Below are 13,424 nucleotides of genomic sequence, written 5' to 3'. Positions count from 1 at the left end.
GGGAGGCTCTGAAGCTAGGAAGAGCTACTCTTAGCTGAGATGCTAGGAAGTTAGGAAGAGTTACTATAAACGGGTAGACTCAGACACAGTTTGAATATTAGATGAGAATATTTTCCTACGACTGGAGATGTATCAAACAAAAATGTGCTCACGTAAAACTACGACTGTATCAAGGCTATACAAGACAATACAGCCGCGCTAGAGTTCTGCGAAATTAGAAATATCTTTTAACTCTAGAAACAGGAAAGTAATTCCTGCAAATAAACAGCGACACACAACAACATTAGCAGTTAAGAATACGACGGAGCATTGATGAGCACCAGCTGCTTCTTTCATGCTTCACTGGACGCATTCACGTGGCCAGTGATATTCATACAGGTGTGTAGCACAGTCATTATAACCTGACACTTCTCAACGTTGCTGCACCTCTGCTAACTACCAGCCCTCTCTCTGTTTGCTAAGCTCATGGTCCAGTTAGTTTTACTACACCTCAATGACTGTTCCCTGTAGTTTCCCCTCTGTTGGAGAAACTACACATAAACCAAGAGGCCTGTGTGTAGTTTCCTCTGAGGAATTCTTTAAGTGTTGCACTGGATTTCTGATTTGCCACAACCTCCCCACCAGCAGCAGCACACGCTGGACAAAAAGCTAATAATATCCTAAACAAACTGGCATGCAGTCGTGAATATGCAGATGATTAGATCAATCTGCAAGTATCTCCGGATGGAGCTCCCTAATGCAGTTAGCAAGATGACCGCTACAGTTCACTCATTTCCATTAGATTTCATTTCAGTCCCCATCGTGTGATTTCATACCGATAGGTGACATTACTCTGTTTCCTGTATTCAAGAGCTACTATTAGCTGTGAGGTTATGAAGTTAGGAAAAACAACTATTAGCTGGGAGGCTATGAAGTTAGGAAGAGCAACTATCAGCTGGGAGGCTATGAACTTATTTAGAGCTAGTAGCTTCTATTAGCTGGTAGGAGTGGTAAGAGCTACCTTAAGCTGAGAGGCTAGGAAGCACTTCTGTTAGCTGGGATGCTGGGAAGTTAGGAAGAACTACTATCAACTGGAAACCTGCTAGGAAGAGCTACTGTAAGCTGAGAGGCTAGGATGATTATCTGGCAGGCTAAGAAGCTAGGAGGAGCTACTATTAGTTGTGAGGCTATGAAGTTAGGAAGAGCTACTATTAGCTGGAAGGCTAGGAAGCCAGGAAGAGCTACTATTAGCTGGGATGCTAGGAAGTTAGGAAGGGCTACAATTAGCTGGGAGGCTAGGAAAAGCTAGGAGGGTAGGCAGAGCTACTATCAGCTGGGAGGCTGGGATGCTAGGAAGAGCTAGTGTAAGCTGAGAGGCTAGGAAGAGCTTTGATTATCTGGGAGGCTAGGAAGCTAGAAAGAGCTACTATTAGCTGGAAGGCTAGAAAGCTAGTAGGGGCTACTTTTAGCTGGTAGGGTGGGAAGTTAGGAAGAGCAACTATCAGCTGGGAGGCTATGAACTTATTTAGAGCTAGTAGCTTCTATTAGCTGGTAGGAGCAGTAAAAGCTACCGTAAGCTGAGAGGCTAGGAAGCACTTCTGTTAGCTGGGAGGCTGGGAAGTTAGGAAGAACTACTATCAACTGGAAACCTGAGATGCTAGGAGGAGCTACTATTAGTTGGGAGGCAATGAAGTTAGGAAGAGCTGCTATTAGCTGGAAGGCTAAGAAGCCATGAGTAGCTACTATTAGCTGGAAGGCTAGGAAGCCAGGAAGAGCTACTATGAGCTGGAAGGCTAGGAAGCCAGGAAGAGCTACTATTAGCTGGGATGCTAGGAAGTTAGAAGAGGACAGCTGAGATGCTAGGAAGAGCTACTGTAAGCTGAGAGGCTAGGAAGAGCTTTGATTAGCTGGAAGGCTAGGAAGCTAGTAGGGGTTACTTTTAGCTGGTAGGGTGGGAAGTTAGGAAGAGCTACTATTAACTGGGATGCTAGGAAGTTAGGAGGGACTACAATTAGTTGGGAGTCTAGGAAAAGCTGGGAGGGTAGGAAGAGCTACTATCAGCTGGGAGGCTGAGATGCTAGGAAGAGCTACTGTAAGCCGAGAGGACGGGAAGAGCTTTGATTATCTGGGAGACTAGGAAGCTAGAAAGAGCTACTATTAGATGGAAGGCTAGGAAGCTAGTAGGGGCTACTTTTAGCTGGTAGGGTGGGAAGTTAGGAAGAGCTACTATTAGCTGGGATGCTAGGAAGTTAGGAGGGACTACAATTAGTTGGGAGGCTAGGAAAACCTACAATTAGCTGCTAGGCTAGAAAGAGCTACTATTAGTTTGGAGGCTAGGAAGCTAGGAAGAGCTACTGTTGGTTGGGAGCAGCCCGGGAAGTTATCTGGAGGCTAGGGATCTAGGGGAAGCTACTATTAGCTGGGAGAGTTTGATTTAAAAGCTTGTGACTCGTGTCAACAGATATCAGACGATGCCACTTGATGCAAACACGTCAGAGAAACGCTGCTGCCGGCGTCACTGGGTCATCGGAGGATCTCATGTCGCGTCCTTCAGACTTTTCTTTGTGTCACAGATAAAAGTTTTCATGTAAGTGTTGCAACGTCGTTCGCAGGTACCCGTCATTTTTGCTATTTTTCTTTTTGTTTTAGAATTCAGATGACATTAGAACGTGGAGTCATTTCCTGTTGGGTCTCAGTGTTTTTGCTTCAGGCCAGTTTTACTGGATTCATGACTTCTGATGGACATATCGGGAAATTGCAGAGATTGAGCCTGTGGTGGTCTCGTCTTGTTAGAGAACAGTAACATTCTCCAGCCTCACTCTAGGGTGGTCGACTGGTGCAGCGGTGTCTACATTCTTAACGAGATTAGCCTGTTAGCTTAAACCACAGCTTCCACATGTACAACCCAAAATCCAGGTGAAGTTGGGACGTTGTGTAAAATGTAAATAAAAACAGAATTTGCAAATCATTTTCAACCTATATTCAAATGGATACACCACCAAGACAAGATATTTAATGTTCAAACTTTATTTATTTTTTATTTCTTTTGGCGAATATCCACTCATTTTGAATTTGATGCCTGCAACACGTTTCCTTTTAACAACGGTCAATGAGCATTTGGGAATGTAGAGGCCACAGAAAGTACTCGATGAGCAAGTTGAGAAGTGAAATAATAGATTTGTACGGATGCAAACGCTCAATGAATACCAAAGTAGGTGAGGCACAGAACAAATTATACATTAAAATATGAACATTAAAGCTACAGAGAGCAAAACAAATGACTAAAATAAATGTGAACGATATTGATATTGTTCAATCAGCCTGGAAGACAACGTTTCTGCACAAAGGTTTTGTGAGGTAAAGTTTGTCTGGAGTCTCTGTTACGAAACTGATTCTGCTCCTGCAAAGATCTCCCGAGCCAATCAGATCGTTTTGGGGGCGGGGCCTTGTGTGGTGATGGACAGTAGTTGTAGAGGTATTTTCTTGTTGAAACACGCCCCATAATTACACCAAAATGGGTCAAATCAGGTCAACTTTAGACAAGAATATAACTTAAATATTATAACACTGATAATCTGGGGAAGGTTCTCAGTCATCCAGGTCATCACATACCAAAAAAAAAAACATTGAAAAAGGCAACTGGACTTCTTCAGTTATAAGTAAAAAGTTATAAGTAAAATATGAACTTTTGGTACTTTGTAGAACGCAGCTCCAATGGCTTTGTACTAGAGTACGTCCTTATTTGGAAAAGTGGATTAGCCTCAGTTTCAGTTAGTTTCAGTTCTGACATATGTAGTTAAATAAAAGATGCCAACGCTAAGAGCTTTACTGAGAAGTTACTTCTCTTTTCTTTGGCAGATATCTGTAAAAATATAAAATATATCTCTGACTGCTTTTCAAATCTGCTGGTTCAGTTAATCATACAACAGCTCTTCCAAATTTTTTAAAATTTAATTTTACAGTTTAGTTGCTCTACTGTTCTCTACTCTGTGGGTGTAGCCCACCTGTTTGTTTGTGTGAATGACCAGAAACTGGTGCAAATAGTAGTAATGGGCATTAGTTCACAGAAGCTCCTGATTTTAACCTCAAACTTCACACCAGTCACTTAGAACTGAAGAAGCTACGCGGATAAAATGTCTTTTACAAACTATAAGTCCGGATGTCTGATAACACTGATACTCAAAGTTGGATGGAAGGTTTTTACAGAATCTGTTCCTTCTCTGTTGTTCATCCACCCTGATACTAAACATCCTCATCTCTAGAGATCATCGTTTGAGGAGGACATGTTTATGAGTCAGTGATGTCCCGTCACTTCACGCCCCCCAGTCGTCCAAACATGGTCCTTTTCAGCTGCAGCTTCAACCAAACAACAAAACAAAACAGATAAGAAGCTCCTCTGTTTGCTTTGCGCTGCTGTGGAGAGTGTGTGGGAGCTGATGATGATGATGACGATGGTGATGATGATGAAGTCATCTCGTGACAGAACTGGATCCGTCTTCTTTCGGATTCATTTATCAGTTTCAACACTTCGCCGACTCCACAGCTCGACTCCTGCTCTCGGTTCGTTTAGGTTTTTTTTTTAATTCGTGTGCTCTAACTCCCGGGTGCTGTGATTTTCAGTGTGCTGCATCATCGGTGAAGCCACGTGCTCTATGTTTATCATCAGGCAGGAGGGAGGGAGGGAGGGAGGGAGAGAGGGAGGGAGATAGAGGGAGGAAGGGAGGGAGATGTTTCTCTCTCATTTTTGTCTAGTGCCTCCACTCACTCGGTGACGTGCTCTCATCCAGTCTGTAGCAGCCTGAGGGACGGACACAGCTAAGAAACCACCGCTAAGAACCCGACCACAGACGCTCCCCAACTACACCACAGGTACAGTAAAGCTTCATCCGTCTGCAGCATGACGTTGACTCAAGGCTTCCAAACAGCTGATCTGGAGGATAAATAAATAAATTAATAATAAAAAGCTCCAGGAGGATTCAGATTTTAAACTTTATATCCTCATATTTGTGTAAGGAAATTGAATCTCGGCTGTGGCTGCTTTTGTGTTTGAGGAGCAGGAGGAGGAGGAGGAGGAGGAGGAGGAGGAGGAGGGTGTTAGAATGAGGACAGGATTTTTTGGCATAGTGTGTGTGTGAAAAATATTGCTGCTGAGGCTTTGTACTTTTACTCTCTCACTCAAACACACACACACACACACACACACACACACATATTTCCCCTCTGTCGCCAGCCTCTGCATTGACGTGAATGGGATGTTGACAGGTTGCAGCAACGTGAAAGCAGAGGTGATAAAGTTGGCTCGGTGTCGTGGAAGTTGCCGCTCGGTACTTTTGATAAAACTCAGACGTGGCGTTAGTGTTTCTTTCCTTCCTTCAGAGATGGAGCAGCTGGTTAATGAATCTAAGTTGACTGAATTTTGGTGCAGCCTTGTGTTAGCGGCGTTGATTCTGCACAAAACAAAAAAAAAAATAAAACGATTCAAATAAATAAACCAAATGGTGCCTGTATAGTTGTAGTTTTGTTAATGTTGACAGACATTTTTGATTTGTTCGTTTTTGTCTTTCATAGTTTCACCCAATGAAGAGTCATTTGCATTTTTTTTTGTCAACTTTTAATTATTGCATTTAGTCAAACTGCAGCAAACAACATTAATTTTATGTCGTCTTAAAACAATATAGATTTTTTTTTTCGTAAAACGTCTGAATCTGAACACAAATTCCTGAAATAACTTGTCTGCCAGTACATTTTAGAGGCCGCGCTCGTAACTGTTGAGTATAATTAACCATTATAATGAGCTAAAACCCTAAAGGGTGAACACATTTTTAATATTTTACCGTCATTACTTTGTATTTGGACTTCATTGCAGGAAGTACATTTATCAAATAGAATGGAAATAGAATAGAAAAACCTTTATTTGTCCCACAATGGGGGAAATTGGAGTTTGTAACGGCAACATAGGGGCAGAAAAATAACAAGAGTAAAGAGTGAACTGTGTAAAAGATAAATACTACCATTAAAAATTGACATATATACAAAAAGATGAACAAAAAATATGGACAAACTTGCAAATTTGAAATACTTCTTTAACTTCTTTGTTAGCTTATTGACCGTGATGGAAGCTGCACAAATATCAGGATGATGATTCCTTCAAATGTCGTATTCTTGCACCTCATTTGTAGCCACAGGTCTGGTAGCAGCTTGCTAGCTTTGCTAACGCTGACTGAGACCAGATAGGCTAACGGCCTCCATCCAATCACATGACACGGACGCAAATTTAGTAGGAAATCGTGTATCTCGATTGTCTGATATTCAACGAACGCTCTAGTCTCATCTTGTAGAGATATTTCGCAACAGTTTTTATCGTCAGACGTTGGTTTTTAGCTTGTCATCGTTAGCTAAATTAAGACTAGTCAGCTGTGACGAGTGGTTGCATCAGCAGAAAAGATGATAAGAATCTTAGCAGAACATGTTCCACTTTTTTGTTTTGTCCTCTCCTGTAATTCCGTTTCCTTGCAAGGTAATGTCTTTCAGTGGCGAAGCCATAAATCGTTTTTTGGTTTCATTACTCTGCTGCAGCTCATTCAGCACATGAAACAGCCCCTGATTTCCAGCCTGTCTTCCCTTTAGGGAGCGCGTCTGTTTCTCAGCTCTGGGGTTTATAAATAGATTTACAAAGAGCGATACACTCCTGCTTTTGTTCCAACACGAGCCGCACGGCAACGCTCGCTCTCACCCTATAACTGCTCCACTTAGCCCATATTTGGAATCATTTGGAATTTTTTTATTTGTTTATTTTATTCTTTGAGTTGCCGCAAACAATTAACCGGATGAAAACCAGACCCTTCCACAGAGTGTACGAGCAACCAGAGCGTAAAGAGTTAGTTTTATGTCCTTGTTGCGTTTAACCGTCAGTGTCGGCTAAAACCTTCTCCGCATTTTCTGAAAGTGTTCCAGCAGTTTAGTGTCTTTAACTAACAAAAGCTGTGCATCTCCGACAAAGAGCTCAATGGTTTGATTTATTTCACTACCGATAAGTTAACTGAAATCAAAGATGGCCGCCCGTTCACATGGCACATGAGTAAAAGTTTCCTCCATACACTTCCGTTGACCGTCAAAGATGCTGAACACCGCACATCTGAATGAGACGCAGCGTTACTTCATCAGTTATCAGTTATGATCCATATTTATTACCTTCAACTTACACCATATTCATACGGGACTAGTTTAACCTGGGAACCTCCAGTAATTTCTAATAATCGTGGAGGTCGTCCCATGCGAATCGTCCATGTCCGTGATTTGTAAAGTAAAAGTTACACCACAAATTATGATAAAACTAATCCAGTGCAAATCGACATCTCTGTGATTTAGGGGGCGAGTTTTTACCTTTTCACAACTTTTGTTTGATTTGCGTTTGTTTTTTCCAACCTCATCACTTAAGAATTATGAATTCTGCTATAATTTAAAGTTTGGAGAGATGTCAGAGCTCAAAGTCGAAATGTGTTGCCGACCTATTTACCCGTTTAAATGGATGAAATAGATAAACCAATGTGTTCCTTGGCAAAGGTTGGTAAATTCTTCCCCGGGATAAATAGTATCAAAAATATTTTTTCATCATCCATTATAATTTGGGAAAGTGATTAAAACCATCTCTGATGCAGTGGAGTGAGGAGGAGAGTAGCAGAGCCGTGACAATGGAACGTAAATTTGACTAAAACACTTTTTATCCCGTGAGAATGAACCACATGAAACACAGACGTATGATGGAAATATCTGAATCACAGAACGTCCTCAGGTAAAAATGAATCCTGTGCGAATAGGACTTTTATATTGCCCCTTAAAATTGACAAAGTCTCTGCCCCAACTTATTTTTTCCCCAACGTTTACATGTGACTAGTTTTACCTGGAACCGGAAGTCGTCTGTGAACTTAATCCCATGCAAATCGAACATGTGCGTCATTTTTTTTTTTGAGAGCCGATTTGGTAATTTCTTCCCCCGGATAAATAGCATCCAAAATATATTTTTACCATCCATTATAATTTGCAAAGTAATTAAAGCCGAGCTCTGTGACGCGGTCGGGTGAGATGGGAAGTAGCAGAGTGCGAGTGAACCACATGAAGCACAGAAGTGCTGGATAATATCTGAATCACAGGACGTCCTGGGTAAAACTAATCCTGTGAGAATAGGGTTTTTTATAAATACACAATCCCTCCCCATACACCGGAAATAGCCTGAAGCCTGCAGAGGTACGGATGTCTACCTCCTGAGACCCTGCGTCCTCATATGGGGACATTAGGTTTTAGGTTTGTTGCAGCTTATTCTGCTTCATTTAAACCCGTTGTTCTCGTGAGGAGACACTTTTGTCACCATTTACTGGTAGAAAAGGGTTAATACACTTGTTTATTTATGCTTATTAACTTTTCTAGTTTGATATGACATGGAAATTTAACCAGGAGGACGTTGGCATTTCATTTCAACAGTTTTATATTTTGATCCAAATTTAAATTGTAAGACAGTGAAATGATCCCTGTGTCCACCTAATTTATTTCAAAAACTACTTACAGTTATAAGATGTTTAGTTTTTATTCTTCGTAGGTTCTACTGATCCCAAATACCTAAAGATCTTAATCTTTTATTAAGGAAATTAAGATGCATTCCAAACAAATGATATATTTGAGCTTGTTTTCTTTATTAGCCTGTAATGTTGCTAATCTATGAAACAGACTGCCACAGCACTTCCTCTCCTTTCTCTAATGTTCTGTAGGCTGTTTATTTTTTCTACTAACAAGTTAATTCACCACTTCTTCCTCCGTCTTCTCTGTTTACGCCGCTTCGGACACAAAGATGGCGCCGTTTAAACGCGGTGGTTCTCGTGAATTGGATGCAGAAAAATTACCCAGTAGGTGTTTGATGATTAAACACTTCCAGAGAAAGGAGCATCCAAGTTTCCCCTCTCAACCAGTTTAGCAATAAAAACATGCAAACTTTTGTCAGTTTAATTACGCTTCCTTGAAAACGACGGCTTCCTTGAACAGTGGCTCTGGGATTCTGGTTCTTTCTGTTTTGGAGAAACTATTCCTCTGCTCCCCGGAGCCTCCCTCCCTCCCTCCTTCCCTCCCTCCCTCCCTCCCTTCCTTCCTCCTTTCCAGCCCAGCGGTGTTTTGAACAGCTAAACAAAGAGGCTGACACTCTGGAGGCTGGTGTTTTGCATGCTGATACGTTTCCAGTTGCCTCTCTGCTCTAACGAGGCGGTTTTTTCCCGTTGTCTGTTCAGAAACGAGAAGACGTAATTATTAATGATAAACTGCAGCGCCGTCGGCTTGTTGCGCTTCTTTCCGGCCGCTATGCAAAAGCTGCATGCAGCTTCGAAGACCTTCACATCTTTTATTCCTACTCCTTTTATCTCCTGTTATTAATCTCCCACACAACTATTCCTACTGTCTGTTCTGTGAATGCATGAAAGCTCCTCTTCTAATTCTGTGATTTTTATTACTGTCTTTTTTGCACCTGCAATGCACCAACACCAGTACAGTAGACCTTGTCTCTTGTATTTTTATACCCGCTGCTAGATGGGGCCTGGATTGTTTTGGAACTTCCCTCCCAAGGCTGGCTGCACGGTTCCACAAAGCCTCCTGCAGACCATGTACGTAGGATCGAGAAGCCGCTGTAACATAACCATACCGTCAACCACACAGGCTTCTCCTTTATCCAGCCTGCGTGGTTTGATTTGATTTATTTATTTATTTTTATTTTATTATCTATGGCATCCTCCGTCCATTCGTTCCATCCTTGTCAACCAGTTCAGTGTTTCACATGTTCATTTCCGTCGCAGCCAGATAAAAAGTGAAGCAAATATCATCTTGGTGTTTATTGAAAAAGCATGGACAGGACAGGACAGGACAGGACAGGACAGGACAGGACAGGACAGGACAGGACAGGACAGGACAGGTCCATCTGTCATAGGAATGACGCTGGAAAACGATTCGGGGGAATTAAGCCGGGAGCAGAGCCAGAAACCACAAAGCGAAAAGTCTCTGCACCATTTGGTGAAAACCTGGTCCAGGTGACCCACTGTGACGAGAGAGACTGGTCCAGCATGTGCTGTCCGCTCATTATTCCTCGTCATGCGGACGTTTTTGCACAGCTTTAAAAGTGCATTAACTGAGTCCATAAATCAGCCTCTGCAGATGCCGAGCTTTGTGGTTTGCTAAGCCTATGCTAACACAAAGCTAATTCCTCATTTTCACACTAATAACGTTGTGCAAATGGCAGATTTCTACCTTTTTTTTTTTTGGTCAAACGATTGTAAATGAAATCCATCGTTCCCTCACGTCCATCATTTTATTATCTCTTCATTTAAATGCTACGTCTGCTCCTAGTTGAGCGACCTCTAGGGGGTCTGCGGCGGTACTGCAAGGGTGGGGGGCTCGCAAAGTCTTTGGTTGATTAAAAATTTTTAATTTTCACCCACAAATTTAAATTTCTTTAAATACAGTTTTACTTAATCTCTCCACCAGTTTGAACCCTGACTTCAGGAATGAACTTCTACTCACGAGTTTCTTTTAGACCTAAACTGGGACTAGTTACTGTACGACATGGCATTAGCCTTTAAATATGATGATAATCAAAGAGCTAATGGAATAAATGCGCTTAAAAACTTCCATATAATCTACGGACATCTTAAATTAGACTAAATGAATGGAAAAAAGGAACTAAACAAATACATTCAACTGTCTAATGTCATACTTAGCATGCCCAGTCATCACACATGCATAGATTTTTATTTATTTATTTTTGTTTCTCAGTATGTGTGATATATTGTCCATTAGCTTTTATATAATCGCAGGCGTGGACATGTGTGATCGTCTCAGCCTGAGTTTGCATGCATATTATTTCTTTCTTTATCTATTTTTTCCGTCTTTGTTGGGGGAGCGTCTTTGTGTTTGCAGTACGTGTGCAGTCAGAGTGGATGTCATAATGCTTTCATTAAGTGCATGAAGCCACTGACTTATCGGTTATTGAGTGTCTGCGCTGAGCCTCTCTCTGGCCGCTAATGGAGGACGTCTATTAAAACCGAAGCTGGCACAACACGAGCTCCAAATAATGCACTGAAACAGGACTCTGGCCTCGATACAGAAAACTGGACCAAACGCAGCAGGAAAACTCAGACGCTGCTCCGTGCATTTTCATACCGGATCACGAGTGGGAGAATTTCTCGATTACACTTGATGCATCCGTTATTCATTATTCATTATTTGTCCAGGATAAAAATAGACATGCCTGCGATGTCTGGATCGTTATCCGTCAAAGCTAAAAATAATAATGTGCGTCGTGTGTTTCTGTGTCGCCTGCTAAAATTTCCGGTCAGGAAGCTTCGGCGAGACAAAAATTCAGTTTGAAATCATTAAAAAGAAGCAAAAATTAAGATTAACGATAAAATTTAATTATATTGTCATACATTTCTGTATTTCTGGGTCTGTACTTCAACAGCCTCTAGTTCTAACTAAAGTAGTACTGGTCAGAAAAATAAAGCATTACTTTATGACCACTTTGTGATGTCACTCTACATAAAGCCCCGCCCCCAAATGACCTGATTGGTTGAGCAGATCTTTGCAGGAGCAGAATTAGTTCTTAGTTCGAGAGAATCATGACCAGTTTTCTTCCACATAAGATTTGCTTGTGGCGAAATTGGACTTTATTGACAGTTGATCGTGCAAAAAAAGACTCTTGATTATTTAAATTTGGCTCAGAATGGGTTATTTTTATAAACTAAACCATGTATTTTAAAATAAGTTCTCAGGACAAAGTTATAGTGAATCATTTGATGGTTCCTGGAGGATTACGAACCCTTTCATCTTTATTAAAACATCTCTTCGTAACAGCGTCGGTGTCGGCTGCTGTTGTCGGGGTTCTCTGGGTTTATGCCCCTTGTCGGTCATGAACAACCAACATGTGGTTTCCCCGTTCGGTTCAGGACGGAGTCTGGTGAATGCTCCCTTCCCCCATGAGTGTACTGTACGGTGGCCACGTACCGTCTGCCCGTCTGCCCTGCTGGCTTCCACTCAGCAGCAGCGTGGGTGGATCATAGAAACACAACCTCCAGAAGAGACATTTGGTTGTGTCTTTTTTTTTTTCCAGTCCAAGTGTGCCATTCATCTTGGGCCAAATAAATTCATGTCACGGTGTGCGAGTGTTTAATAAAATGTGGCAGCTGGCCGCAGGGTGAAGCAAGGCTAAGAGGTTAACGTCTGCAAAGTCGCAAGAATCCAACGCGAGTCCTTCATTAAGAAGTGGGATGAGTAGCGACGGGCAGATGTGACATTTCAGCTTCATCTTTTCTGACCCATGAGACGAGTTATTGTCAGTGAACGTCATGAATCACTGGTGTGATAGTGACAGAGGCTGCTCAGTCTCACTATAATCTATGAGTAATAAGGACCAAAACTTGGAGAGTCATTCTTCTTGCCCACATGCTTCTTCACCAGCATGAACTCAGGCATATTCTCCTCTCAAATGGATATGTCCATTTCCTGTTACCTCAGTCACATGTTAACATCTGAGATTGATTGATTTGTCTATTTAAGGGTCATGCACATTATTGTGCCCAGCCTACGTAGGCTTACAAGACACTGTACAGTCTATACATTTACTGTTCTGTCTTCAGGACCCCTTAATCACCCCGTGAAGTCAAGCTGATTGTGCAGTTTAAACCTGAGACAGTAGAATATAATATCAAAGTATGAATACACACACACAAAAAAAACAAATTTAATGATAAACTGAAATGACCAGCAAGTGGCGACGCTACAAAGGGAACTATTACCTTTTAACCCTCAATTAGCTCCATGTTGTTCTATTCAGTCACGTGAAAATCACAACATTTCACGAACAGATATTTTGAAAAAAGATTCAGTTGGTGTTTTCATGCAAAATATGTGAAATAAAAAAGTGCAACTTCTTGCAAATATTAGCAAAAAATTAAATTACTTTAATCATGTAGCTTTAGCTGAGAGTCTTCACTGAAACACTGCACTAACCAACAATGCACCATGGAAAAAACATCCATTTTGAGTGAGTTTTGGCTGGGATTTGAACCCCGATGTCCCTCTGATGACAGAGGTTTCTTCCTGTCCAATGTTTTTCACAAGTCTTGCTACACATAAGCTAGCGACGTCCGAATCTTGTTGCTGTTGCTGAAGTCTGAGTTGTGTAACTGCAGATTCTCTGTTTAGAAATAGCTGCGAGTTAGATGGAATCAGGCAATGCCAAGATGGATGCCAAGACTTCTGGAGATGCCAGACTCAGTACGTTTACATCCACGTGAAAAAAACAACTAATTATTGCCTTAATCCGACTATAACTGGACAACTTAAGCGCATGTAAATACAGTTAATGTGATTGGAAATCGATTTTCTTAGACAACGCGTGTGCGCATGCTCCACAACCG

At 41.6% G+C, this 13,424-nt stretch overlaps 1 protein-coding gene across 7 annotated transcripts in view; it reads left to right on the top strand.

Annotated features, from left to right (window-relative positions):
• Window positions 1–4,688: 4,688 nt before the first annotated feature.
• ndrg4 (NDRG family member 4) overlaps window positions 4,689–13,424 on the top strand; it is a 68,249-nt gene continuing 59,513 nt past the window's right edge. For 3 of the 7 annotated variants that reach the window (XM_047597168.1, XM_047597169.1, XM_047597166.1), the window contains exons 1-2: window positions 4,726–4,848; window positions 9,547–9,620. In XM_047597168.1, coding sequence (XP_047453124.1) covers window positions 9,547–9,620 — 74 coding nt within the window. In that variant the 5' untranslated portion in view covers window positions 4,726–4,848. Of the gene's footprint in view, window positions 4,849–9,546; window positions 9,621–13,424 lie in introns of all 7 variants that reach the window. The other 4 variants (XM_047597174.1, XM_047597172.1, XM_047597171.1 and 1 more) reach the window with 2 other exon arrangements.

Source organism: Mugil cephalus, chromosome 10 (assembly GCF_022458985.1).
Source record: "Mugil cephalus isolate CIBA_MC_2020 chromosome 10, CIBA_Mcephalus_1.1, whole genome shotgun sequence".
NCBI lineage: Eukaryota > Metazoa > Chordata > Actinopteri > Mugiliformes > Mugilidae > Mugil > Mugil cephalus.
The sequence above is the reverse complement of the archived record's forward strand: the minus strand, read 5'-3'. Positions and strand labels throughout refer to the sequence as shown.